At 33.1% G+C, this 25,829-nt stretch overlaps 1 protein-coding gene across 5 annotated transcripts; it reads left to right on the top strand.

The window, feature by feature from the left end:
* The first annotated feature begins 1,943 nt into the window (after positions 1-1,943).
* Positions 1,944-24,118, top strand: LOC148621445 (uncharacterized). 5 transcript variants are annotated; one of them, XM_088575843.1, is made up of 22 exons: positions 1,944-2,029; positions 4,713-4,769; positions 5,168-5,247; positions 5,542-5,579; positions 5,925-6,702; positions 7,046-7,119; positions 9,000-9,071; positions 10,319-10,456; positions 11,064-11,186; positions 12,535-12,606; positions 13,300-13,433; positions 13,549-13,635; positions 15,024-15,110; positions 15,352-15,462; positions 16,161-16,347; positions 17,079-17,231; positions 17,743-17,828; positions 18,903-18,979; positions 19,909-20,120; positions 22,682-22,805; positions 23,588-23,661; positions 23,981-24,118. In XM_088575843.1, the coding sequence occupies exons 2-22, from the start codon at positions 4,758-4,760 to the stop codon at positions 23,992-23,994; spliced, it is 2,733 nt and encodes a 910-aa protein (XP_088431969.1). In that variant the 5' UTR covers positions 1,944-2,029; positions 4,713-4,757; the 3' UTR covers positions 23,995-24,118. The 5 variants fall into 5 exon arrangements, with proteins under 5 accessions (XP_088431969.1, XP_088431968.1, XP_088431970.1 ...); XM_088575842.1 differs by having other exon boundaries at positions 19,876-20,120; XM_088575844.1 differs by lacking the exon at positions 17,079-17,231 and having other exon boundaries at positions 19,876-20,120.
* Positions 24,119-25,829: the final 1,711 nt, after the last annotated feature.

The raw sequence follows: 25,829 nt of genomic DNA, 5'->3' as shown, positions 1-25,829 counted from the left end.
TAGAGAACAGTAGAGGTGGACAAAATTTTATTAAGAGTGTTTATAGTTGCTGGACAAGTTCTAACAGCACATCGCCAGTAGACTCCCTCTTCATGTCGTGATTTTATCTGGAAACGGTAGTTGTTGTAGACAAGACTTTGTCCACCCTTGGTGTTCTCTACGAATTCAACGTTTTACCGAGCATTAGCCATTTTGACTGATGAATTTTCCAATTTTCTCTATGCTTATATACATATAATGAACAGTATTCAAATGTGAACATTACTTACTAATAGGAATGAGAAAGGCCAAGCTTTTTTGTATCGCTAGACTTCTAACAAATAGGATTCTGGAACAGGGTTATGTTGCTACAAGATTGAAGTCATCATTACAGAAGTTTTATGGTCGTTATCATGAACTCGTGGATCGTTATGGTGTATCCATCAGCACCATGAAAACTGATTTATTCAACGGGTCATAGTTTTCCTTCCCTTGTTTGTCTACCCCGGATTCGACTTTTTATGAGCAACTCGGCGGGTGTTTCTAGAAAAGCAGAGGACGCTTACCCTACCGGTGCACCTGGTCCATGCTCCCAGTTTTTAGTGCTCATTTACTTTTGTTACTTTGTATGTATGATTTTAGTTACTTTATGTTCTTTGTTGTGCATGTCTGTTTTCTATGTCTGGTCTTTGTCCCTGGATTACATTCTTTTGATTACCGCTATAACCTTGGTTGCCTTGAATACTCCTTCAACTATTACCAAACGTAAGAGAATTAAGCTAAAGTGATATACCAAGCTCATTATAATGACAACTTACTTGAAGATGTGCTTAATTATGATGATTATAAGATTCAATAAGTTATGATGATTAAGTAAATAAGTTAGCAACATTTTCTTTTTATTTATTTATATTTTTTAGAACTTTTGATCATATATATATAATGTCTTACAACATTTATTTATGTAATATTTTTTTTTTATTTTGATATATATAGTAAGTTTTTTAAATAACAAAAATAAATTATTATACATTATTTTTTTGTACATTAGTTAATACATTTTTTTTTAAATTATTGAATATCATTTTGCCTTTTTTGTTGTACTTGAGATACAGATTTATTGCCAATTAATGGAAAAGACTATAACACTACCAACACTTTATAAAAACATAATTATCTAATTAGTCAAAATAATTTTGCAGGACAAGTGGAATGTATGTTTTTTACAAATGTAGGACAAGTGGGTATAAACCTCATGCAACAGACACTTTATAATTTTATGGTCAGTAATAAACCCTTTGTCTTTTTTGTTTACTTAACTAATTGTTAATTGGAAGGATTAAAAGTGGGAGAAACATGATTAAACCATCTATATAGCGGAACCTTACAATGCTGATTATATCTCGCAGATTTGATGGGCGTGTGTCATAATCATGACGTTAGCCTAAAGCATTTTTTAATCTGAAGTTTATGCCTTTTTTCGCAGGGACCCAGGCGACCATGCAAAACAAAGACTAAATTTAAAACATACAAAGCAAGAGTTGAAACAGTTAAAATCGCATATTAGTTAGCAAAGTATGTATCCTTTCCTAAATATCAACTTATAATGGAGATTTTTGTCTAAAAGTGTTTTGTATTGTTTTTTGTGGTTTTTTTCTAGACAATATGTGCTCCCGTCCCTTCTAGCTTCATATCCTGGCATCTTGGTTCAATCGCAGCTTCTCAGTCCTTAATTCTCGTAACAGAAAAAAAATCCGATCTCCGAATATTGCCGACTGTCTCCTGTCTATCCCAACCAAAGTCGGGTTTCTCAGCACAATATGTATACGATCTGTTAGTCTCAGTTGCCTACATAACATTACCATTTAGGGGAAATGGATTTCAGAATACATGTTTTGTTTAAATTAGCTAATCTCAACCATATCAGAAACTGTCCTTTAAAAATAGATATCAAAATACCTAATTTTATAAATAGACATGGAACATAAATACATTTGACAGACTTTTATTATTTTTCTACCATGTGTGCTGTGATCAGTGTGAAGAACTGGTAATTATTTTCAATACTTCTTTTCACCAAAAAAAATTATTCAGATTTTATTTACATAATTGTTGTTTACCAATATAGTATTTGTTTAAGGTCGTAATCAACTTTTGATTTTACTTATGATCCTGTATGATAAATAGGAGTGGATTGTTTTTAGCTGTGTGACCTCACTGTAGATAGAAACATAAAGTGGTGGAATGATTTTATCTTCAAACTGGAATCAGTAATGGAGTTTGAATGTTGATTTAATTAAAAATATTTGATGGTGATTAAATAGTAATATGTTCGATTTTATTTGAAAAAAAAATTGAAGCGAGGCACTCCCAAATCTGGGACCACCCTTGTATAGGTTATATACAAGTGGGACTGCATATTTGATAGTGCAAAGAAGCCCCTGTGCTGGATAAGTTTTTTGTCGGATCCCCGATTTTATGATTAAGTAGGATTGCAGTTTCATGTAAATGACGTAGTTTTACTTATTTAAAGAAATAGAAAGTCGAACGTGGTATAGGATTGAACACTATGGCAAGCCAAAGTGGACAAAATGAGCATTTTCTAATATTAAAAAAAATGATTTTTTAATATTACAAATTCATTTTCTAATATTACATATTATATTTCTTATATCACAAAACACTTTTTTTTATATAAACAATTCAATTGAATTTCTAATATTAAAAAAAAATATTTTTGAATATGAGAAATTGATTTTCTAATATTAGAAAATAGATTTGTCATATTCAGTGATGATTTTTTAATATTAGAAAATCATTTTGTAATATTGAAAATGTGACTGATTTTCTAATATTACAAATTCAATTTGTAATATTACAAAATGTGTGATATTTTATAATATTGCTAAATCAGGAATTTGTAATATTAGAAAATGAATTTTTAATATTATAAAATGAATTTCTAATATTGAAAAATCTTTTCTAATATTAAAAAATCTTTTCTAATATTAAAAAATGATTTTGTAATATTAAAAATTCATTTTCTAATATTACAAAATATTGATTTTGTCCACTTTGAGTTGCCGTAGAACACAGTCATTTTACCACGTTTAAAGAACGCTGCTGTGGTATTCGATAGGAGTAGGAACCTTTGCGCTCCACCACAGGAGGCTAAATTGCCCGACCTTACCCATCCCTCCCTTTTTCTAGTGACCCTATTATCCTTGTGTACCATCCCATTTTTCATTTCATCATCATTTCATGTTCATTTTGTCTTCCATTTCATGTTCTTCGTCTGAATATAGCTGAAATACTGCTGCTCGGACGTTAAACCCCAACAATCAAACAATCAATCCTATTACCTAATTAATAAACCAGGCCATGGACTTTAAACTACGCCCTTTTAACTGGACTACTTTTACCAATGAAAAAAATCCTGTTTGAAAAAAAGGCTTTCGTATTGGAATAAATTAATATGAATTTATTTTGTTTTTTTTTTTTGGCCAAAATAAATCAAAGTGCTGAGACACTGAGTCAAGGAAGACCCCATAAATATTCATGTAACCAAATTGCAAGCTAAAAAAAACGATAAAAAAACTTAGTTATTTTAAAGAGATCCATCTGTTTTAATGAAATGCATATCAATACTGCTTGTTTATTAATGCATTTATGGATTTTCTTTTCTTTTATTGTTTTTGGTATTTCTGGCTGTGTACGTTTATGTCCTCAAATTTCTTGACACTTTACACCTAAACCAGCATTTCTTCAAAAAATATGGTCTCCACTGTAAATCACTGACTATCAATATTATATGGATTTCCAAAGTAAGAAAAAATCCACATTTTGAAATTTCGGGTTGGAGATGCATGAAGTAGAAATGAATTCTGAGGACTAGGGGAGCTAGGTAGACCAAGGACCTAATTTAAAGGGAGAATTGAGCAAGAAAAGTTCTCCTTGTTTGTACTCTCTTTGACAGTGATTTGTAATAGATTAAATGAACAAATATGTCAATATTGTTAGTTTTCAAACATAATTTACTAAAGCGTGTCCTTATCATTGTTGTTTAGATTAGGCCTTGAACTATACACTTTTTTACAATAAATAATTACCTTTCTCTAGGAATATTTCAATTCAGACAAGGATACAAACTCTTGTTTTCAAAACTACTATGCAGATTAAAAATCTTTAAACTTAAAAAAAAAACTTTGGTTGTACCTCATATATTTTAGCAATTTATAAAAATGGTAATGGTTGAATCCCACTTGCCGACGATCTCAAAGTCAAGCTCAGGCTATAAATAGCCTTCCTTGACAACAAGTTCAGGCTATAAATAGTCTTTCTTGACAAAAAATCATAAGGAATGTAACAAAACAAATTATGTACAGCCATATATTCCTCCTCCATAAACTTCCTCCGCTTCTTTAATTTTATATTGCTTTAACACTAGTAGTATTATTGCTTTTGATTTTTGCCTCAAGTTTTTCAAATCGATAATTTCTTATGTTCTGATTAAATGTCTCTTTATCATTTGATAAATACGCAGTGGACAAATGTATCAAATAAACACCATTTCGTATTTTTTCTGTGAAGTGTAATAAATGCAGCATTTCTATATACCGCCGTTTACACGTGCATGGAAGTCAAGCTCTGCATCAATCAGTAATAGTCTCTTTAAAAGGGACTACATTGACTAAATAGTCACTTAAATGGTTTTCTTTCGTTTGAATTCTCAGAGACGACGCGAACACATATTAATCGAAAGAAAGCAGTCCTTAAGGATGGATTCCAAGGTAAGAAAAAGAAAAGCCATTTAAAATATTGAATAAATAGTTCTATTTTCATTCATATGTATGAAGTATTATATTCAATATTTTAAATCCTTTTCGAAGAAATTTTGAAGTGTACACAGTCCAATTATTTGAACAAAATCATGGTAAAATATCCCTGACGATAACATATCCTTCATCAGTGCATGAGAATTGATTGATTCAATATAATGAAAACAAGTAAAGGGCTTACACGCGTCGTATCTAATATTACAGATTCTTTTTTATTATTAGAATTAATACCCAACCACCTAAAAACAATATCGTTTTGTTGCCGTTGTTGTTATGATTATGATTATTATTATTAATTCATTCACTCTAAAAAAAAAAAAAAAAAAACTCATGAAAATTCTTTTTACAAGCATCTAAGAGATATCAACAAAAGCCTTCATGACATTCATGAAGTTCAAGCCAAGTTATGGGATCATGTTACGAAAACAAGGTTAGTCGTATGTAGTGTCCATGAAATTCTATTTCATGTTATATTAAATGTTTGCCAACACTACTTTTGTTCCTTCATTAATTTTCGACGAGAAACAAAATACTATGCATAGAACGATGATATTTTAACAGTCCATGAATAGTTTATGAAACATACATTTACAAAGTGTCGATCTTGAAGACTGTGAACAAAACCTTTATAATCAATTTATTTGATTTCAAAGATATACTATTTTTTTCCGAATTTCATTTACATTATAACAACAAACTTTTAAAAATATAAATTTCATTCTAGTGGAAACCTTTTGGAGCAGACAACTAAACGATATCATAGTAAGTCACTAATCGTTACTAAAAAAGTTTTTTTGCTTTTTTTTGTTTTTGTTTTTGTTTTTTTGTTTTTTTTTGGGGGGGGGGTGTAATCTTGTACTTCTCTTCATAAAAAATAAAATCCTAAACTCCAATAATTGTCTTTTGAAATTGAAATCTTTATGTAGCCTCCAATCCTGGTTTTGAGTCGTACTTGATTTCAAATCGGAAAAGTGTTCATTAGAATTAACCAATCATTTCCAAAAAAAAAACACACACACAAACACTAACAACAAAACCCCTAAAACAAAATAACTACAAAACAACATTAAGAACATTATACACATTTCTAGCATTTGTTTACTACAGAAGTTTGTAAGTTAATGAAGAGCCTTGAAGACACTTTTGGTTTAACCATAAACGACGATATACAGAAACTGATAGTGAAAGTAAATCAGATTGCTACAGATACTGAATACCTTAAACGGACAATCGCAAGTCGTGTTCCACTGGCGTCTCTGAACGATATCGAATCAACTAAAACAAAAAGACTGACTGATTCCAGTTTAGACACTGATTCTCAAGAAAATGCGAGAGACGATTACCACGAAAGGGATCATAGTGGCATTAGAAACGAATATGATTCTAGTAAACTATCATTTCCTGATGATGACATGCATCGTCTTTTGAGAAAAACATCATCAGCAGTATTGAGCGAAAGGCCACTTCACCAAGAAGGGGAAAATATTGAACATGCACCTAATCAGAGTGATTTGGAAATTGATGGAGACACTACAGCAATTTGGACTAATAATTTAGATACTGGTATTAAAGATAGTATATACATGCGAGAGAGTGAAAGTGAAGAGGATAATGAAACAGTTGACCCTGTAACAGAATCCTATCATACTATTGGTATCAAGACTACAGTAAATAGTGTGAAGAGGAATGAATTTGGATTCAAACGGAAACTTGATTCACCACAAACTGATAACCGTGTTGACAACCGTGTTGCATTTCATTACAGACAGTTTTGTTTCCTGGGAAGGATGGTTCACTCTGGTTTTGAGTCTGAAGAGTCAACGGAGGACTCTTCACCACAGTGCTGGAACATACCACCACCTTATTTGCATGGTGACCACCAAAGGTAGATTTCAAAAGCTAAAATACCACTTTTGCAAAGTTAATGTAAAAATCACTCTTTTTCGTTATAAAAAGTATCCTTCTCTAATGAAGTCTTTGAATGGAAAGAACGTGGACTTAAATCCTGGCCCAGGAGAATGATTCTGAGTAATTTGTTGAGACAATGCTTAAATAATCTGTTATCTTTCAAAATGCATCTTCAAAAATGAATCTGATATTTTAGTTGCGCCTTTTACCTCTATAGAAAAACCCGTCGAAGACTGGAACTATTATTTTTTTTACCAATTATCTATAATCCAAGTAATAAATTGATTTTCCTAATTTCTTTATTTTCATCCTTGTCAAAGTGGTCAAGGTGGGAAACAATCGGATGGGTTATATTTACGTGACACAGATTTATTAGAAGAGTATGGAGAATATGGTAAGAAATTTTTGACTAAGTGTTGAGTTTGGAGGTTATCTGCATGGAACCAATTGTATATTGAAATAATGGTATACATTGCATAACAGTATCTGATAGTTTTATGCTTATGAAAATAAAACTCGTGAAATCAAGTACTTTTTAAAAGTAATCAAGGGAACCAAGATTCCAGCGGACATCAAAAGAATATAATCCAGGGACAAGGACCAAACGTGGAAAACAGACAGACACACACACACAACAAAGAACATAAAATAACCAGAATAATACATACAAATTAACAAAAGTAAATGAGCAACTCGGTTTCCGCTAAAACTTGGAGCAGGTGCACCGGTAGGGTAAGCGTCCTCTGTTTTTCTAGAAACACCTGCTTAGTTGCTCATTTAAGTCAAGTCCAAGAGAAGAAAAGAAAACCATGACACTCTGAACAAACACATCACAACTCATACATTATGCCAGAGCTTGCCGAAACTACGAAGACTTCTTGTATCATGCTAGAACTCTAACAAATAGGCTTCTAGAACAGGGTTATGTTGCTACAAGATTGAAGTCATCACTACAGAAGTTTTATGGTCGTCATCATGAACTCGTGGATCGTTATGGTGTATCCATCTACACCATAAAAACTGATGTATTCAACGGGTCATAGTTTTCCTTTCCTCGTTTGTCTACCCCGGATTCGACTTTTTATGAGCAACTCGGCGGGTGTTTCTAGAAAAGCAGAGGACACTTACCCTACCGGTGCATCTGGTTCATGCTCCCAGTTTTTAGTGGAGTCCGAGTTGCTCATTTGCTTTTGTTACTTTGTATGTATGATTTTAGTTATTTTATGTTCTTTGTTGTGAATGTCTGTTTTCCATGTCTGGTCTTTGTCACTGGGTTGCATTCTTTTGATTACGGCTATAACCTTGGTTCCCTTGATTATTCTTTGGGACAGATCAGGTATAAATTCAGCCTTATTAGAGTGAAAAATTTGCCAGCAAGTGAAGGAGGACAATTTGTACCCATTGGAATGCCGACCGTTTGTTGAAAAACGCGTCCACCACACTGGACAAGTATGTTCAGCATTTTGAACACATCTTCTTCGGTATATTTGGAAGATGATTTGGAATCGTTTTTTTTTTACTAAGTATGAAATATTGGTATGAAGAATCTCTACCAATAACTACATATGTGTATCTAGGTATACCTTATAGTAACAACGATGTATAATGTTTTTGAGTCGGAATTTTAACTGAGTATGGGGAATAGAAATATAAAGAGTTGAAAATCATAGGTTTTAATGATACTGTATTCTGATAATAACCTTGAATTTAGTGTTTCCAGAAGACCTTTCGAATTTTTCAGGACCTACATTGAATTAATGCCTCTAAGGGAGCTACTACTAAATGCAAAAGTAATTGAAATATTGGAATAAATGAATGTTACATGATAAAACATAGGAAGTGAATACAGACATTTAACAGATAAAAATATCACATGATAAATTTAGGTCTGTAAGTTTCGTTTTAGTTCATTTTCCTTACCGGAATTTATGATGTAGAACGTATTGATATCCGAAGACCGGTCTGCATTTTATTTTATACTTCCGGGATCTTAAAACGCTGTATTACAATGCAAATCTATTTTACGCTTTTTCGTAATACTTTTATCTTGTGAAAATAGATATTTGTCATTTTTATTGGTATTTTTACACGAATGTTTTGCTTTTATATACTGAACCCAACGCACTGAAAATGACAAATCTGTATGCATTTGAATGGTATAGTAGGACCCATTCTCGTGAATCTACGGAGTCACACAACGAGACTTACAAACTCTTTTTTTATATAATCTAAACCGACTTTTAGCTAATTAATATATTTGAAATGTTTTAATAGGAGTCGATAATTTTGATAAACCAAAAACCATGAAACAGTGGCATGAGTATGCTGAACAACTGAGAACTAATTGTGAGTAATTCTTTCAAATTGCTCCTAAAACCACAGGGATTTGAGGTATTAAGATATGTATCCATTACCATACATAAAATGTCAAAAAGTGTACCGAAACGTAAAAAAATCGCTAAAACAACATCATATTACATTTTTGCGATTTTATGTATTTTACTCCATGAACTCAACTCCCTGTAGCTAACACTGTAACACTTCGCAATTAGATGCCATTGTAATTTAAAAATTACCGACATCAACTATAGGTAATCGTATTTGTATCGAATATTAGTAAAATCGGCCTGCAACTATGATATGACGTAGTTAACTCCGTCCATTATCAATGAATAATGCAACCAATCCAACAGCACAATTTCGCCTTGTTTTCAACCAAATTATCTAATGACTTTTTTTGTTAAATTATAGTAAAAAAGTCTGTTTAAGGTAAATGAATATTTCAAGTCTCAGAGGCTATTCACCAGTCCAGTATTGAGACTTGTTTCACCCATATTATATCATAGATTTTTTACTTAAATTTGCTTTATCTCAAACTTCAAAATTCCTAAAACCTTCGAACTTATTTCCTTGTATTGCACACGCATCAATACCTCTGGTTTCGAGTACCTCTTGTATGCAATTTATTTTTGGATCAATATCTTCTTATGTATTTGACTCTAACGCTGCTAATAGGATGTTACTCTTTGAAAGGCGTATACATCATACCGAAAGAAGTCTCCATGAAGAAAACTTTATGTTGTTTTTTTTCCAGCTCTATCCCCTTCAAACTTGGCTGAGATTGGGAAAATTTGTTAAAAAGGCTGAAAAAACCAAATTTTGTGCAGTTTTTCCCTATTTTAGCAATGGTTACATGGGTGTTGACTCTCGTGCTTCATATATTTTGTGTATAGTTATAACTCTTGTAAAAATATCTTGAGTCAACAGATGTGTGGCCACTTCCGTTCCACGCAAAAACCATCTTAAAAGTTGCAGAAATGTTAAAAGTTAAAGGTTTTTTGTAAAAGTTGCATAAATGCATACTGTTATTTCTGGAATATCGTCATAAATATCGTCAAAAACATCTTATATTCAGTGTTTGCGAACATTTTACTATAATATTACTACCTAGAAATCAGCTTTCATCAAATTTTCAAAAATGCCCAAATTATGAGGCCAAAAGGGGTCCTTACCGAACTTTCTTCTTTGCAAGATTTATAAGATTAAACTTTCAACTGCTTTTTTGGAAGAATTACATATGTTTTCTTTACAAGCGCTGGTCAGAACGACGTCTGGTTGTGTAAAGAGAGGAAGTCATGGGCATGACGCAGTTTTAGTATTAGACTGCAGTAAACGGATGACAGGAGAAAAGTTTGAAGCCATCAAAGCAGCAGCCGTGGAATATGTAAATGGTAGGAATAATATGTATCACAAATTAAATATATATGCATTCAATGTAATTTAAAGCGATACAAATATGTTTTTATCAGTTAGGAATAGTTTAGATAAAAAGCGATACAAATCTGTTTTTATCAGTTAGGAATAGTTTAGATAAAAAGCGATACAAATCTGTTTTTATCAGTTAAGAATAGTTAGATAAAAAGCGATACAAATCTGTTTTTATCAGTTAGGAATAGTTTAGATAAGAAGCGATACAAATCTGTTTTTATCAGTTAGGAATAGTTTAGATAAAAAGCGATACAAATCTGTTTTTATCAGTTAGGAATAGTTTAGATAAAAAGCGATACAAATCTGTTTTTATCAGTTAAGAATAGTTTAGATAAAAAGCGATACAAATCTGTTTTTATCAGTTAAGAATAGTTTAGATAAAAAGCGATACAAATCTGTTTTTATCAGTTAGGAATAGTTTAGATAAAAAGCGATGCAAATCTGTTTTTATCAGTTAGGAATAGTTTAGATAAAGCTCAACTTACATCCCTCTTAATAGAACTTTTCAATTATATGTACGCATTTAAAAAGTAACTTATCAACAAACCTCAAACCAGCTTATCTTTTTAGGAATTAAGGCAGTACATACAAAGCGGGGACTTGAGGACAATATAGGACTTGCAATATTTGGAGGTCATTCAACTTTAGTTCTGGAATCTACATCTGACTATGAACTTGTTAAAGCTACCATAGGTAAAGAAATGTCGACAAACCTTTTTTTCCCACACAGTCGTTATAGTTTCGCTTTTCACTCTTAGACCCCAAAGACGCTCCTCCATGGAAACGCATGATCGCAATTCTATTTCCCGATTGGCCAAATACTGATAACTTAGTGGCTTTCGAAAAAGTAAAAATTGAAAATTATAAGTAAAAAGAACAAATTTTACTGCGGCGGCTATCTTTTTTAAAGATAGTAGTTGCTTTAATGTGTATCTACATTATTTATTTGTAACATTTTAATTCTAGCAAAATTTAGTTTTTTTTACAAGAACATACCACTTTATTTTATGAGACTGCAATGCTTAAGAGTTTTATTTGGAAATACTTTTGTTCAATTTTGTAGAAATGCTTTGAAAAAAGACTGTTATTCAACTGTGCTGATATGATTCATAAAGCGATCCTCGAAACTTTGATATATACCCGCCATACCAAATGCTCAACCCCGCTCTTTAATCAAATTAGTACAGCTTTTTGCGATTTTTTTCCATCCCTGGTGACAGCAAATTAACTAGAGGATTGATATGTTGTAAATGAGGGAGCGATAACATGTATAGGTCTGCGGAGATGATTGTTGCTGGCCTTTCTGTATATGAATTTTGGTGAATAAACAAACAACTTTAAAAATTACAGTACAGAAAACAAAGCAGATCATAGTCAAAAAGCAACTGTTGGCAAACTCGTAACAAACTTTGAAATATCATTTTTTTTCTGTCGCTTATTTCGCTTATTTTATATCTCACTTTTTGAAAAGCAGAGGACGCTTACCCTACCAGTGCGTTTGGTCCATGATCCCAGTTTTTAGTGGAGTCCGAGTTGCTCATTTGCTTTTGTTACTTTGTATGCATGATTTTAGTTACTTTGTGTCCTTTGTTGTGTATGTCTGTTTTTCATGTTTGGTCTTTGTCTCTGGATTACATTCATTTGATTACCGCTATAACCTTGGTTCCCTTGATTACTCTTTTAAAGTCTTTAGTCTTGGTTCCCTTGATTTCCTTTTTTAAAACTTTGAATTTGATATATTTTTTTCTTAACTTATATATTTACTAAAAACTTTTAAGTTATTCATATTTTTTTCTATGATCTTGGTGAAATATACGTTTACATATATCACAGAAATGAATGTCTTTTATGTTGATAATTTTTTTTTAACAATATGATTGCTGGAAAAGAAAGAAAATTTGTCGTAATAGAAGATAGATCATAATCAGTGGTTAAAGTTCTACTAAGTAAAACCGAGAGAATTAATTAATATAAACTTGCAGGCAAAATATTGTATGCCTTGTTTTAAAATCCACTTAAGATTATTCTCTTTCATAAATAGATAGTCTGCAAACTGGGGGAGATGCACCATTGCTTGGAGGATTATTGATGGGATTGGCTGGAGTGCTAGGAGGTTTGTGCCTTTTTGTCTATGATATTGTATAGTGATAAACTTTCCCCATAGAATTCAAGATGAAGTTACCGTGCAACATTTCCCATATTGCACTGTGTCCAACATCGTGCGATATAAAATTCTACTCTGGACAACATCCCCAAATATTCAAGCAATAACCCTATATTGTTATATAGATTACAGTGAATTATAACGTAAAGATGTTATACCATGTACAATAAATTTCGATTGTTCACATGTGAAATACATTTTTATATTAGTTATCACTTATGGTTAAAAATATCAGTCCGCATATGACATAATTTAAGTTCTATTTGGTAATAACAATGAACTATTGAGAAAACCTATATAATAATAGGATAATGAATTGGTTATTGTGAATACTAGCAACAAAAATATAATCATTCGTGCCAAGAATGCTTGAAGGTTTTGCTCCTTCACTGAACAAGTCTAAGCGTACTCCCATACTCGTCATGATATTTCGGTTATTTAATTTTGAATTATCTTTAATTATCCTACAATTTTCCGATTAGACGGATTACACAGTATTTCATTAATTTTTGAGGTAAAATGCACACAAATACATATGTATTACTTCAGAAGATACATACACAATCAACACAAAATTCAACAAGACAAAAGAACGTTAGTTATCTCATAAATTTAAGTTATTCAAACGAATGTTTATTGTAGGTGCTACATCTCATGTTTTACAGAACGCTGTCCAAGGTCATATGATTGTATTTACTGACAGTACATCTGATAAAGAATGGCATGATCTGGATAGTTCAGATATCAACCCCGCCTATCTAACAGGGGACTTCCGAGTGAGTACTGTTTCATATATTCAATTCTGAGAACAAAATTAAAACAAGTACTGTTTTTAAAGTTACGTAAACATCTAAGAACGACTATGAAACAGTTATGCTGATTGCATTTCAGATGGAATCAGAAGGTGTGATAGACAAGATAGCAGGGCATGCAATCAAAATATACTATGTTCCTGTCGGTGAAAGTCAAGAAAATTCGGTAATTATACTCGCAGCTGTTTAAGATGATCAAATCTTGGATCTAACGATTTAAATCCAAAAGATATATTTATAGCTTTGGAAACTTATCTTAATTTATTCCAGTGACATTAATATTTAATTAATAGATCCTAAGTATACTGCAAAACACAGCAGACATGTTCATTATGAAAACTAAGATACTCGATGCAGATACATAAAAAGTTGCCGAGATCTGGTATATATACCAACCTTTGCCGTGATCTAGTATATATGCCAACCTCTGCCGAGATCTAGTATATATATCAACCTTTGCCGTGATCTTGTATATATACCTACATCTGCCGAGTTCTAGTATACATACCAACCTTTGCCAAGATCTTGTATATATACCTCTGCCGAGATTTTGTATATATACCACCCTTTGCCGAGATCTTGTGTATATACCAACCTTTGCCGTGATCTAGTATATATACCAACCTCTGCCGTGATCTAGTATATATACCAACCTCTGCCGAGATCTTGTATATATACCAACCTTTGCCGTGATCTAGTATATATACCAACCTTTGCCGTGATCTAGTATATATACCAACCTCTGCCGAGATCTTGTATATATACCAACCTTTGCCTAGATCTTGTATATATACCAACCTTTGCCGTGATCTAGTATATATACCAACCTTTGCCGTGATCTAGTATATATACCAACCTCTGCCGAGATCTTGTATATATACCAACCTTTGCTGTGATCTAGTATATATACCAACCTCTGCCGAGATCTTGTATATATACCAACCTCTGCCGAGATCTTGTATATATACCAACCTTTGCCTAGATCTTGTATATATACCAGCCTTTGCCGTGATCTAGTATATATACCAACCTTTGCCGTGATCTAGTATATATACCAACCTCTGCCGAGATCTTGTATATATACCAACCTTTGCTGTGATCTAGTATATATACCAACCTCTGCCGAGATCTTGTATATATACCAACCTTTGCCGTGATCTAGTATATATACCAACCTCTGCCGAGATCTTTTATATATACCAACCTTTGCTGTGATCTAGTATATATACCAACCTCTGCCGAGATCTTTTATATATACCAACCTTTGCCGAGATCTAGTATATATACCAACCTTTGCCGTGATCTAGTATATATACCAACCTCTGCCGAGATCTTGTATATATACCAACCTCTGCCGATATCTTGTATATGTACCAACCTTTGCCGTGAGACAGAAACATAATATTCAATGTAACAATATTTTTTGTTATATGTTTGATAGTTTAATAACTGAAGATGTTATTGCTGTTTATACTAATTTAACTTTTTTTCTAAAACATGTGATGGTTTAGTAAACAAATATTAAAGACATTGATTTTGTAATTTTTTCTTTAGATCATGGAACAAGCAGTCAGGAAATCACGTGGGAAAATAATACAAAAATATGAACTGCACAGATTGATCAGAATGACACAAGTGTTGGTAAGCACTAACGGTTATTTCACACACACACAAAACATATTTTCATTCGCGTAAAATTGTTTAAAGGTTATCAGAAAGAAACATAGTTGACTCCATTGGGTCTTTATATACTGATCGAAGAAAAGAATTAAAAGAAATAAGGATTTGAGGGATTTTTTCCAATATGAAAACATTGATTACGTATTTCCTTTTTTACTGTTGCAACTAAAATGTATTTACTCTTTGTTCTTGTTTTTCACAGCTTATAGCCGCACATGTCGCCACAGGATTAAGACAGGAGAAATGTGACGTGACTAGAGATTTAGTTCGACAGAAAATTATACAGAAATCAGGAAAAAGTGAAGATGCTCATGTAGTTATTCATTTTTCTCTCATTTAAGAATTCTCTTGTTGATTGTATGTAATGTTGCTGAGAGAAAGCTGCTGTTCCATTACACTATAATGGCTCATAACTAAAATATAAATGCAACTTAAATGGCCCATCTAAAAATAGAATATGGCGATATACATACCGTGGATATGTCTTTAGAAATTAAAATAACAATAATGATAATAATAATAATAATAATAATAAATGCTTTCATCAATAAAACCACTTTTGTTAATCATACTTGTGCATGCTATTTTACGCTATTACAATAATACGCTGACTTTTTGTATCGCCATGAAAACTGATTTGTTCAAGGTGTCATAGTTTTCCTTACCTCTTTCGTCTACCCCGGACTTGACTTTTTATGAGCAACTCGGCGGATGTTTCTAGAAAAGCAGAGGACGCTTACCCTACCGGTGCACCTGGTCCATGCTCCCAGTTTTTAGTGGAGTCCGAGTTGTTCATTTCCTTTTGTTACTTTGTATGTATGATTTTAGTTACTTTATGTTCTTTGTTGTGTATGTCTGTTCTCCATGTCTGTTCTTGTACCTGGATTACATTCATTGATAACCGATATAACCTTGGTTCCCTTGATTACTCTTTTAAATGTATGTAAAAAAATCTTTGAAAAAAGAGTGCCACTGATACCATATATAAATGTATAAATGTTTCCTCGTCAGGATGATTGTGTGGACTTGGTCATTGAGTTCATGGACCCAATGCTGTCAGATAAACATAGGGGCATGTACTCTGAACTAATGTGCAAGTCCTTGGCTTTAGGTGATCGAGTTCGCCGGGGGCAAAACTGGTTGTATGGTGATCAAGATTCTGATATGCCCGGAACTGTGGTCGGTCAAGACAAAAAAGGTTTCTTATGTGTGTTATACTTAAGCAAAAAGTACCTTAATACTTGTCTTTATTTCCCTAAGACTATTGAGGGCTCTCGCAACGTTTTTTTTTCCATTTGTTGCCTAACATATCTAAACATGCTAGAGATATCAACATTTCCTTTTGGTGAACCGTTATACTTAAATAATTGGTGAATTATTGTTCTATGATCAAAAATATTAGCGAGGAGATCGCTGTTTTGTCTTAAAATTAGTTGGAAAGAATAACTAAGATCAGTTGAAAAAAAATCTAGTTTAGTGAATAGCTAATCCACTCATTACCATGAAAAGGTTATTGCAAACACTTCCACTTTTCAATCGGAACTCCTTAGCCTTTCTAGTTACACCAAAGAAAAACCTCGGAGGCACTGACGGAAGAATCTGTCCGGAATTTTGACCGATCCGATTGTTAAATTATAGTTTTAGTGGTTGAAATTTTTACCATTACTTTTTTACTAGCTCCTCGCTTCGCGCCAAAATTCTTGACTGAGTTATTGTTCTTTATTTCTTGTCTTATCTAACCAAAGTTTCTAGCGCTACCTGGTGGATAGGACTACTTTGAGTTGCATATGACTACAATGCCGACAATTTTTTCAAGAAGAAATTCTCCTTCCTGCATCCGAGGTTATTTTTTAGTGTAGCGGAAATGGCCGAGTAGTTCCGATTGTTCCACATTTGGAACGATGATGACAATTGCTATTTTCTCTACAGGATCTATATGGGTAGAATGGGATAACGGTTATGTTAATGTATATCATTACAATGAAATGGGTATTTGTTCAATCCGGAAAGTTCTTGAACCTAGGGATATGTCTTCAGATATTTCCTCAGGATTTATTCGAACAGGATATAGGGTTGTAAGAGGTAAGCGCGGTATTAAAAGACATTTCATAGACTGTACCCACTATGATATCATTTATTTTACTTATAATATCAAATGTTACCAAGTTAAGAACAATATTTAAATCTCTAATGTCAATTTTTTTTTCAACAACCAGAGGAGAAAATGTTAATACTACATTAAAACGGAAGATTACACACATCCAAAAAGAGATGATTAATAACTTAAAATTCCACCAAAAACAAGAAGTTTCAACAGAAACACAAAGGGACTATTTTTTGGCAATCTTTGAAATATGCGCGTTGACAAACTGATATACAGGTATTGTTCGTCATAATAGGAAGAGGAAAACATTGCCGAGAGGTATTAAATAAGCAGATGACTGCTCCAATAATTTAATAACTCATTTAATAATTTATTTACATCTAACTCGGTGTTAGATGTAAATAAATTTTATAACGCTATTAACAAGCTCCTTCGAATGATTCTAAAATCTGAAATAATGATATTTATTACATGCATCTGTATGCAAAGGGCCTGCTTGGTGTTATGGGAATGATGATGGCGGAGATGGCTGTGAGGGTACTGTCCTTGGTGTAAAACCTGATGGTTCTGTCGTGGTTAGTGGCCTTTTCTTTGCAAATATTACCTTTATTCAGTATGTCAGATATGCCTTGGTTTTATTATGTTTTACACAGTAAACATGCTCTGCCGTTTTCGGCTGAAGTATATCGACAAATATTTATGATTTGTAGAATTTAATAACAGTTCTGAATGCCTCGCTTAAACAATTTTAGTTGTTTTGTTTTCCGACGCAGTCGATATGGTTATGCTTTTTACCTTGAAGACACTCTTCTATGGAAGCGCAAGTCACATGATCGCAATTCCTTTCCCTGATTGGCCAAATACTGATAACTTTCTTAGAAATTGAATATGTTTTAATTGATGTTTTCTCTTGATTAATATGAGGCTTAATCTGTAAGAGAACGAAGTTGAATTTATATATATATGTCTGAACATTTAATCAATCGGAACACCTCAGCCCTTCTAGTTACACAAAAGAAAACATTGGAGGAACTAGGCGGATGGATCTGTCCGGAATTTGACCGATCCGATTCTAAAATTATAGTAAGCTGGTTGAATTTTTTACCATCACTATTTTCTTAGCTCCTCGCTTCGCGCCAAAATTCTTGGAAGAGTTGTTGTTCTTTATTTCTTGTGATATCCGACTAAAATTTGTAGCGCCACCTGGTGGACAGAACTACTTTGATTCGCGTATGACTACAATTCCGACAATTTTTTCATGAAGAAATTCTCCTGTCTGCATCCGAGGTTACTTTTTAGTGTAGCGGGAATGGTCGAGTAGTTCCGATCGCGGATTTAATCAGTATTTGTATTTCTGATTTTCTACTAGACAACACAATAATCGCTTTTTAGTGGAGAAGGTACAAAAAACCGAACGTTGTACGGGAAACTCCGAAGATTAAAAAAATAACAATTTTTAAATAAAAATAAACTCATCAAATTAAAAGACACTTTTTATTCATTATTTTATATGCGTTAGAAACGAATTGTTAAATAGCCACAAAGTGAATAATTATAATCTTTATTAACTTTATTAGACTTATGCATGATTCTTTATAGCTTAGTAAATTTTCATTACATGGTGCGCGAAGACTATCTACTCTTTTCAGGTGCGATGGGATTGCTCTATAATTGGAGTATATCGAACGGGCTTTGGAGTTGGTGGGCTGCACGAGGTGCAAATTAGGTAAATTGTTATTAAACTGTCAAGATATATTAAAAATATTTTATCATCTTTTCTCGAAAATAATTTCAGTTCATAACCACAATACCTATCACGTTAGTAATTTTAAATTCGGTATTTGATAATAGGGTTCTCACTACTTGATTTGTGGTCGATTTGTTCCCGATGATTATTTTCCTTTTGGAACAGTAATTCATCAGTCTGACCCTGACCCAAAGTATAAACCCGATATCATATTATTTACTAAATATTGTCGTAGCACAAAATTTGGAACCCTCTAAAGCATTGGGGCTTCAAACCTAGACTTCAATGGTGTAGCTGTTTCGATTTACTCTAGTATAATTTATCGGTGTTTGATTTGGCTTCCTATTGCTGTATATTTTTGGTTTAGAGTGATACATTTTTAAAACTTGAACTTCTTAAGTAATATGTTGTATTGTTGTTGATGAGAGGTAAGTCCATGAAATACATGTGCAGGATACCGGAATTTGCAATATTTATATCCTTTTTCATATTCCCGTCTTCGACCTCGTCATTTAAAATTTAAAGTAACGGGGAGTAACTATCTACAAATGTGTCATCCGACAGACTGGTTTACTGTCAAATTGAAGAAATAGACAACGCTAGACTTCAAATTCAAATATTCAGTTTATTAGAGGCACGGTAAGTTTTTTTGGATAATTTTAAATTAGTTATTTCAAACCATTTAGATACTTACCGAAGTGAAATAGTTAAAGTTTCCAAGAAAAATGTTTACTGTTTTCCCTTTCCCCAAAGAGACCGCAAACCAGGTTGTCGGTTGTTGGTGGGTTACGTCCCTTTGAAAAACTTGCTAGAATGGCTTGCATTCCGTAAATATGGAAAACGACTATTTCATTATCATGATATTGCAACTGTAGTTTACAGAGTTTTAGTAATTTCATGACCGACAGCAGTACGTTGCTAGGTAAAAGAGCAATTGATGATCATCTAGACATAGAACATAGTAAAGAGGACCTTTGGAAGGAATGTGAGAAACATAATCTTCAGACAACGAAAACAAAGAATGACATAAAAATATCATCCAAAAATAATGACGGAAAAGAATTTACATTTGGAAAAAGTAAACATGAAAACTCCATAGTGTCATTCACAGGAGGGCCAGGTAATTTGATCAGTATTACACAATATGTTTTAAATTAAAATTAAGATTTAATTTAAATTTGAATTAAAACGGAAGATAAATCCGGGGTCGGGCGGTTATTATTACAAAAACATTTATTTTTTGCCTGCAAAACATTTTACATCCAATGTTTATTATCAGAAATAGACGTAGAAAATATTAGCAGTTAAACTGATACCACACTCTCCAATATTTGTCCAGTGTAGTGGACGCGTTTTTCAACAAAAGTACAGTATTCTAATGGGAACAAATTGAGTTCCTCTGCTTGCTGACCTATTCTTTCACTCTCATGAGGCTGATTTTATACCTGATCTGATCCGAAAGAAAGAATATCGTTTGGCTAGATTCTTTAATCTTAGTTTCCGCTATATAAATGACGTATTATCTTTAGATATCCTAATTTCGGGGGTTTGATACATCGCATCTACTCCAAAGAACTTGAGATAAATTATACTACAGACACTGTGAAGTCAACCTCATATCTTGACCTACACTTAGAAATCGATGGTAAGAGAAACTATCGTATTGCGGGTTATTTTTGCGGGGTTAAATTTTCGCGATTTTGAAGGCCAAATGTCTGAAAGATATTTTCATGGTTTTTTTTTTTCAAAACATGACAATTTTCCCTTAGGCAACATTTTTTATAATCTGTTTTATGGGACCGCCGACCCTATTTTAGCTAAAAATAAAATAAAAATAAAAGTACGTGAATGTCGTTTTATTTTTTGTAATTTCCGCCGACTCCTGGAATATAATAAACCCAACACGGTGCACCACTATGGTTTGCGGTCAGGTTTTCCGTATTATAGCCTAATAACCCCAGCATGTAACACGCCAGGGGTACCCCATTTCACCACTTGGGGCACACATCCCAGTTGCTCTGAGCAGAGCGCCCTAGCCCCCGGTTAGGGTTCTGAGCACTATTTAGTCGACTTTTACGACAAGCTTATCGCTGCTGCAGGCCTATTCTTTTAACATCCGGACCTGCACGGGGCCTGGAGCAGGGTTATGTTACTATTAGATTGAAGTCATCACTACAGAAGTTTTGGATCGTTACGCTGTATCAATCTGCAAAACTGATTTGTTCAACGTGTCATAGTCCTCTTTCGTCTACCCTGGAATTGACTTTTTGTGAGCAACTCGCTTACCCTACCGATACACCTGGTCCATGCTCCCAGTTTTTAGTGGAGTCCGAGTTGCTCTTTTGCTTTTGTTACTTTGTATGTATTATTTTGACCCGTGCAGGTCCGGATGTCTAAGGAATAGGCCTATAGCAGCGCTAGGTTTGTCGTAAAAGGCGACTTAACAGTGCTCAGAACCTCAGCCGGGGGCTAGGGCGCTCTGTCTACAAAGCAACTGGGTTGTGTGCCCCAGGTGGTGGAATGGGGTACCCCTGGCGTGTTACATGCTGGGGTTGTCAGGCTATAATACGGAAAACCTGAATGCAAACCATAGTGGTGCACCGTGTTGGGGAAAGATGCCACGTTCCTCGCACGTTAAAGAACCCTACTGTGGTATTCTCCCGGAGTAGGAACCATAGGACTCCGCCGCAGGAGGCTATATTGACCGACCTTACCCACCTCTCCCTATTTCCAGTGGCTATCAAAATTTGTCGACCCCATTGTCCTTGTGTCCCATCCATTTTTTATTTTATCATTATTTCATGTTCATTTTCTCATCAAGTTCATGTCCATCGTCTGAATATAGCTGAAATATTGCTGCTCAGACGTTAAACCCCAACAAACAAACAAAACAAACACATGTATTATTTTAGTTAATTTATGTTCTTTGTAGTGTATGTCTGTTTTCCATGTCCGGCCTTTGTCCCTGGATTACGTTCTTAATTACTTCTCCTGGCACCAAGTACATCACGAAAAGCCACAAACATACATAATCACATCCATTCAGGCCTCAAACTCCATCATGACGTTCTCCCAAAATCGTATGACGTCACAAATAAGATTATAAAAGTATAGTGACAAACCATGACTTCAAAATTCACATTGAATATAAAGAATGACATTACTAGCATAAACCAAAGGAAATATCACAATTACAAGCCCTGAATAGAGTTGTGAAAACAAATATTGTAAACTTATCTCTAAGATTGGCTTTTCCTTAACGTTATGAATGTATCGTGGTTTAGGGTTTTTATATTTCATCCAAGTCTGTCGAGTTCATGAACATTTAACTTTTTTTACCTGCATTTCGATGTCAAAGGACATGAAGTTATTTTCTTGCTTTTCCTACAGTAATCATTTAAACCATGGTTACAAAAAATCAAGCAGTTATATATTCATATTTTCGGACATGTGAATGAAGGTGTTTAGGTGCAGTAAATTGTAAGCGTTTAGATTTTGCTATACACCTTTGATTTCCCTAATATGCGATTGTAACAAAAAACGTCTTATGAAAACTTTCTACAATAAAAAGAAATTTATTTATAGTCATTCTTCTGTTTCTCAACAATTCTTAAATGGGTTCATTATATAATAACATTGGTAACACGATGCCCTTGACTTTTCAAAACTCATTTGTTTCAGTTAAGGTTGGTTGGGAATACACAACTGATAGGGGTTGGAAACCCTTTGACCAGGCCTTAAGTGATAAAATGGAAAAGGCTTACCACAAGAAACCTAGTACAATTGTTCTTATAAACAATAAAAGGTGCGTGTAGGATTTCCTGTTATTGTATCAATTACTTTGTGCTTATTACAATTTATTATGTTAGACACCTCCTTTGGAACACTTTATACTATCATTACACTATTGGTAACGATAGCGTGAGTTATTTGGTATCAAATGTGAAATTAACTGAACATTTTCAATCGACTTCCTTTTATGTTGTTTTTCTTTCTTTGGTTTGGCTTACTTGCAATTACATTATGTATTTTATTACTGTAAATGTTCTTTTTTATTTTGTTTTCGTTTGTTTGTTTGTAGTTGTTGTTGTTGTTTTGTTTTTGTTTTTTTTTGTTGGGAGGGGGGGGGGCTTTTACAATTATTTAAGATCTAATTTAACTTCAAAATGGCTAGTGTCTAACCTAATTTCAAAATATAAATTAAAGTTTATTGTAATCGACCAATGAAAAACAATTACCATGCGACAGATTTGAAAGAAAACAATTGTGTTTTAAAAGTGATTGTTAGTGTTGAACAAAAATATAAATAAAGTAGCGCAAACCCAAACCCAAAAAAGATAGCTTATATTTAGAGAGATAAACCTTTAATCTTTCTAGTGAGGCGTAGTATACATTCTGTCAATGGGACATATTCATGAATATTAATTTTCGCTGTTTCACAACATTAGCGATATATAGTGTTAAAATTATTTTTTCTGTCGACCGCGAAAAAAGCGAAAATTAAAACGTTTACAGTATTGCCTGTAAATACATTCTTATAATTTATCGTGAAATATATTGAATTTTGTATCATTGAATTGATTTCAGTTATAAAATTGATTTTCAAACATGGATAAAGATTGATACAGTTTCAAAAGAAAGAGTGAAAATACGACGAAGAGGTATATACTATGTTTTCAATGGTATTCATATTCAGTTAAACTTGCATCATAACGGACGTTTTACCAGTTGTAAAATGACTTAAATTTCTGAAGATATATATGAACAAATGTAAAACTGCCAACTATAAATATATTTGCAAAGTACGTTTTGCTATACACGTGTTTGAATGAGTAACCTCTCACCAGCAGGATTAGAATCAAAGACGTAAGATGTTCAAGACTAAAAGTAAATAATATCGAAATAGGATGACACATCCAAAAAAACGAATTACATTATTGAAGGTACCAACCTATGTTTTTTTATTTTAATTTATTTCAGAACTCTCAGATTAAGCCAAAACTAAGAGATGATGGATCACCTCAATTAATGTGACAATTGTTTATGTCATGGGAATTAAATACTCTCATATAAACACATGTATGTCGTGTTTTATTGACATGACATATAGAAACAACATGTACGAAATTGAATATTTTGTTTCGTTGAACTTCGATGATTTAACGCTTATATCATACAGAGAATTCGACAAAATCCGAAAGTTTGTGGTCATTGAGGTACCACAGAATAACCACTTGTCATTCAAATTTAGTTAAAGTACCCCAATAGGAACAGAAAAGCGGCCAGACATTTTGAACACTGAAAACACACTCAAATGCTTCAATTTCAATAAAAAACAAAGTTTGAATTACAAGAAAATGCATAAGATAGCTCTTGACGGGTTGACTTATGCCCTGTACGAAATTTTGAACATGCCCAGTGTATTTTGGTAGTGAATTACGTTACTTCAGAACACCCATGTTGAATAATAATAGTTTCATCATACAATTATTCAAAACTGCGCTTCAAATGATGTCATTTGAGGATAGATCAACAAAAATTTCACAACACGCAACAAATATTTGTTAAAAAAATTGTTATCTTTTCCCGCACAGCCGGTATAGTTTCGCTTTTTACCCTTTGACCTTAAAGACGCTCTTCCATGGAAACGCAAGTCACCTGATCAAAATTCAGTTTCCAGATTGGCCAAATACTGATAACGTATTTTGGTTCGAAAAAGGAAATTGAAATTGCGTGCCATGCATTATTTCCTGATGAAAATAATAAGTAAAAAGAACAAGTATTTTACTGCGTCTTTTTTTAAAGATAGTACTTGTTTAAGATACTCTATATTTTATAACATCTAATAATAAAATGATAAAACAAAATGGAATTGAAGAAAAGTATCTTTATTATTCTTTGGAAACATAATTAGGCCAACTTAGCAACATATTTCCATTCATACGTCTTTTAGGTGATACATAGAAAACAATTGTGCATTCAAATCCCATTGGAATGTTTAAAATTAGCCTAACGGCAATGATCGACTTTAACGTAATTCACTCATAATAGTGTAATACATATTCAATGGCTTTCTCATGCTTTAATTGGAGCACATAACAGAATTGGAAGGTTAAACACGAAAAACAACTAACTGCAATATTTTGGCAAGTAATATTTGAGAAAAAATATATACCATCTATTAAGTTTGTCATTTTTATATGCGCCACATGAAGAAATATCGAAGTCTTCGGTGGCATGCACTGAAACGATAAAGGTACAATTATTTGGTTCAGTTGTTTAACATATAATAATATTTCTGTTATACTTTCAAAACGTATAATGTTTGGTCAACGAGTAATCTTCTACCAGAAATTATTATAATGTCTAAATTAAATATAATGTAATTCACAGAAACAACTTTTCGCTGATATTGTAACATCACTTGAAAAAGTAATCAAGGGAACTAAGATTCTAGCGGAAATTAAAAGAATGTAATCCAGGGACAAAGACCAGAAAATAGAACAAAGAACATAAAGTAACTAAGATAATACATGCAAATACAATGTAACAAAAGTAAATGAGCAACTCGGGCTCCACTAAAAACTGGGAGCATGGACCAGGTGCACCGGTAGGGTAAGCGTCCTTTGCTTTTCTAGAAAGACCAGTCGAGATGCTCATAAAAAGTCAAGTCCGGGGTAGAAGATAAAGGAAAGGAAAACAATGACGTTGAACAAACCAGTTTTCATGGCGCAGATGGATACACCGTAGCGATTCACAAGTTCATGATGACGACCATAAAACTTCTGTTGTGAGACTTCAATCTTGTAGCAACATAACCCTGTTCCAG

This window comes from Perna viridis, chromosome 3 (assembly GCF_037379345.1).
Source record: "Perna viridis isolate PV_CMFRI_1.1 ecotype Kerala chromosome 3, ASM3737934v1, whole genome shotgun sequence".
NCBI classification, from domain to species: domain Eukaryota; kingdom Metazoa; phylum Mollusca; class Bivalvia; order Mytilida; family Mytilidae; genus Perna; species Perna viridis.
The sequence above is the reverse complement of the archived record's forward strand: the minus strand, read 5'-3'. Positions and strand labels throughout refer to the sequence as shown.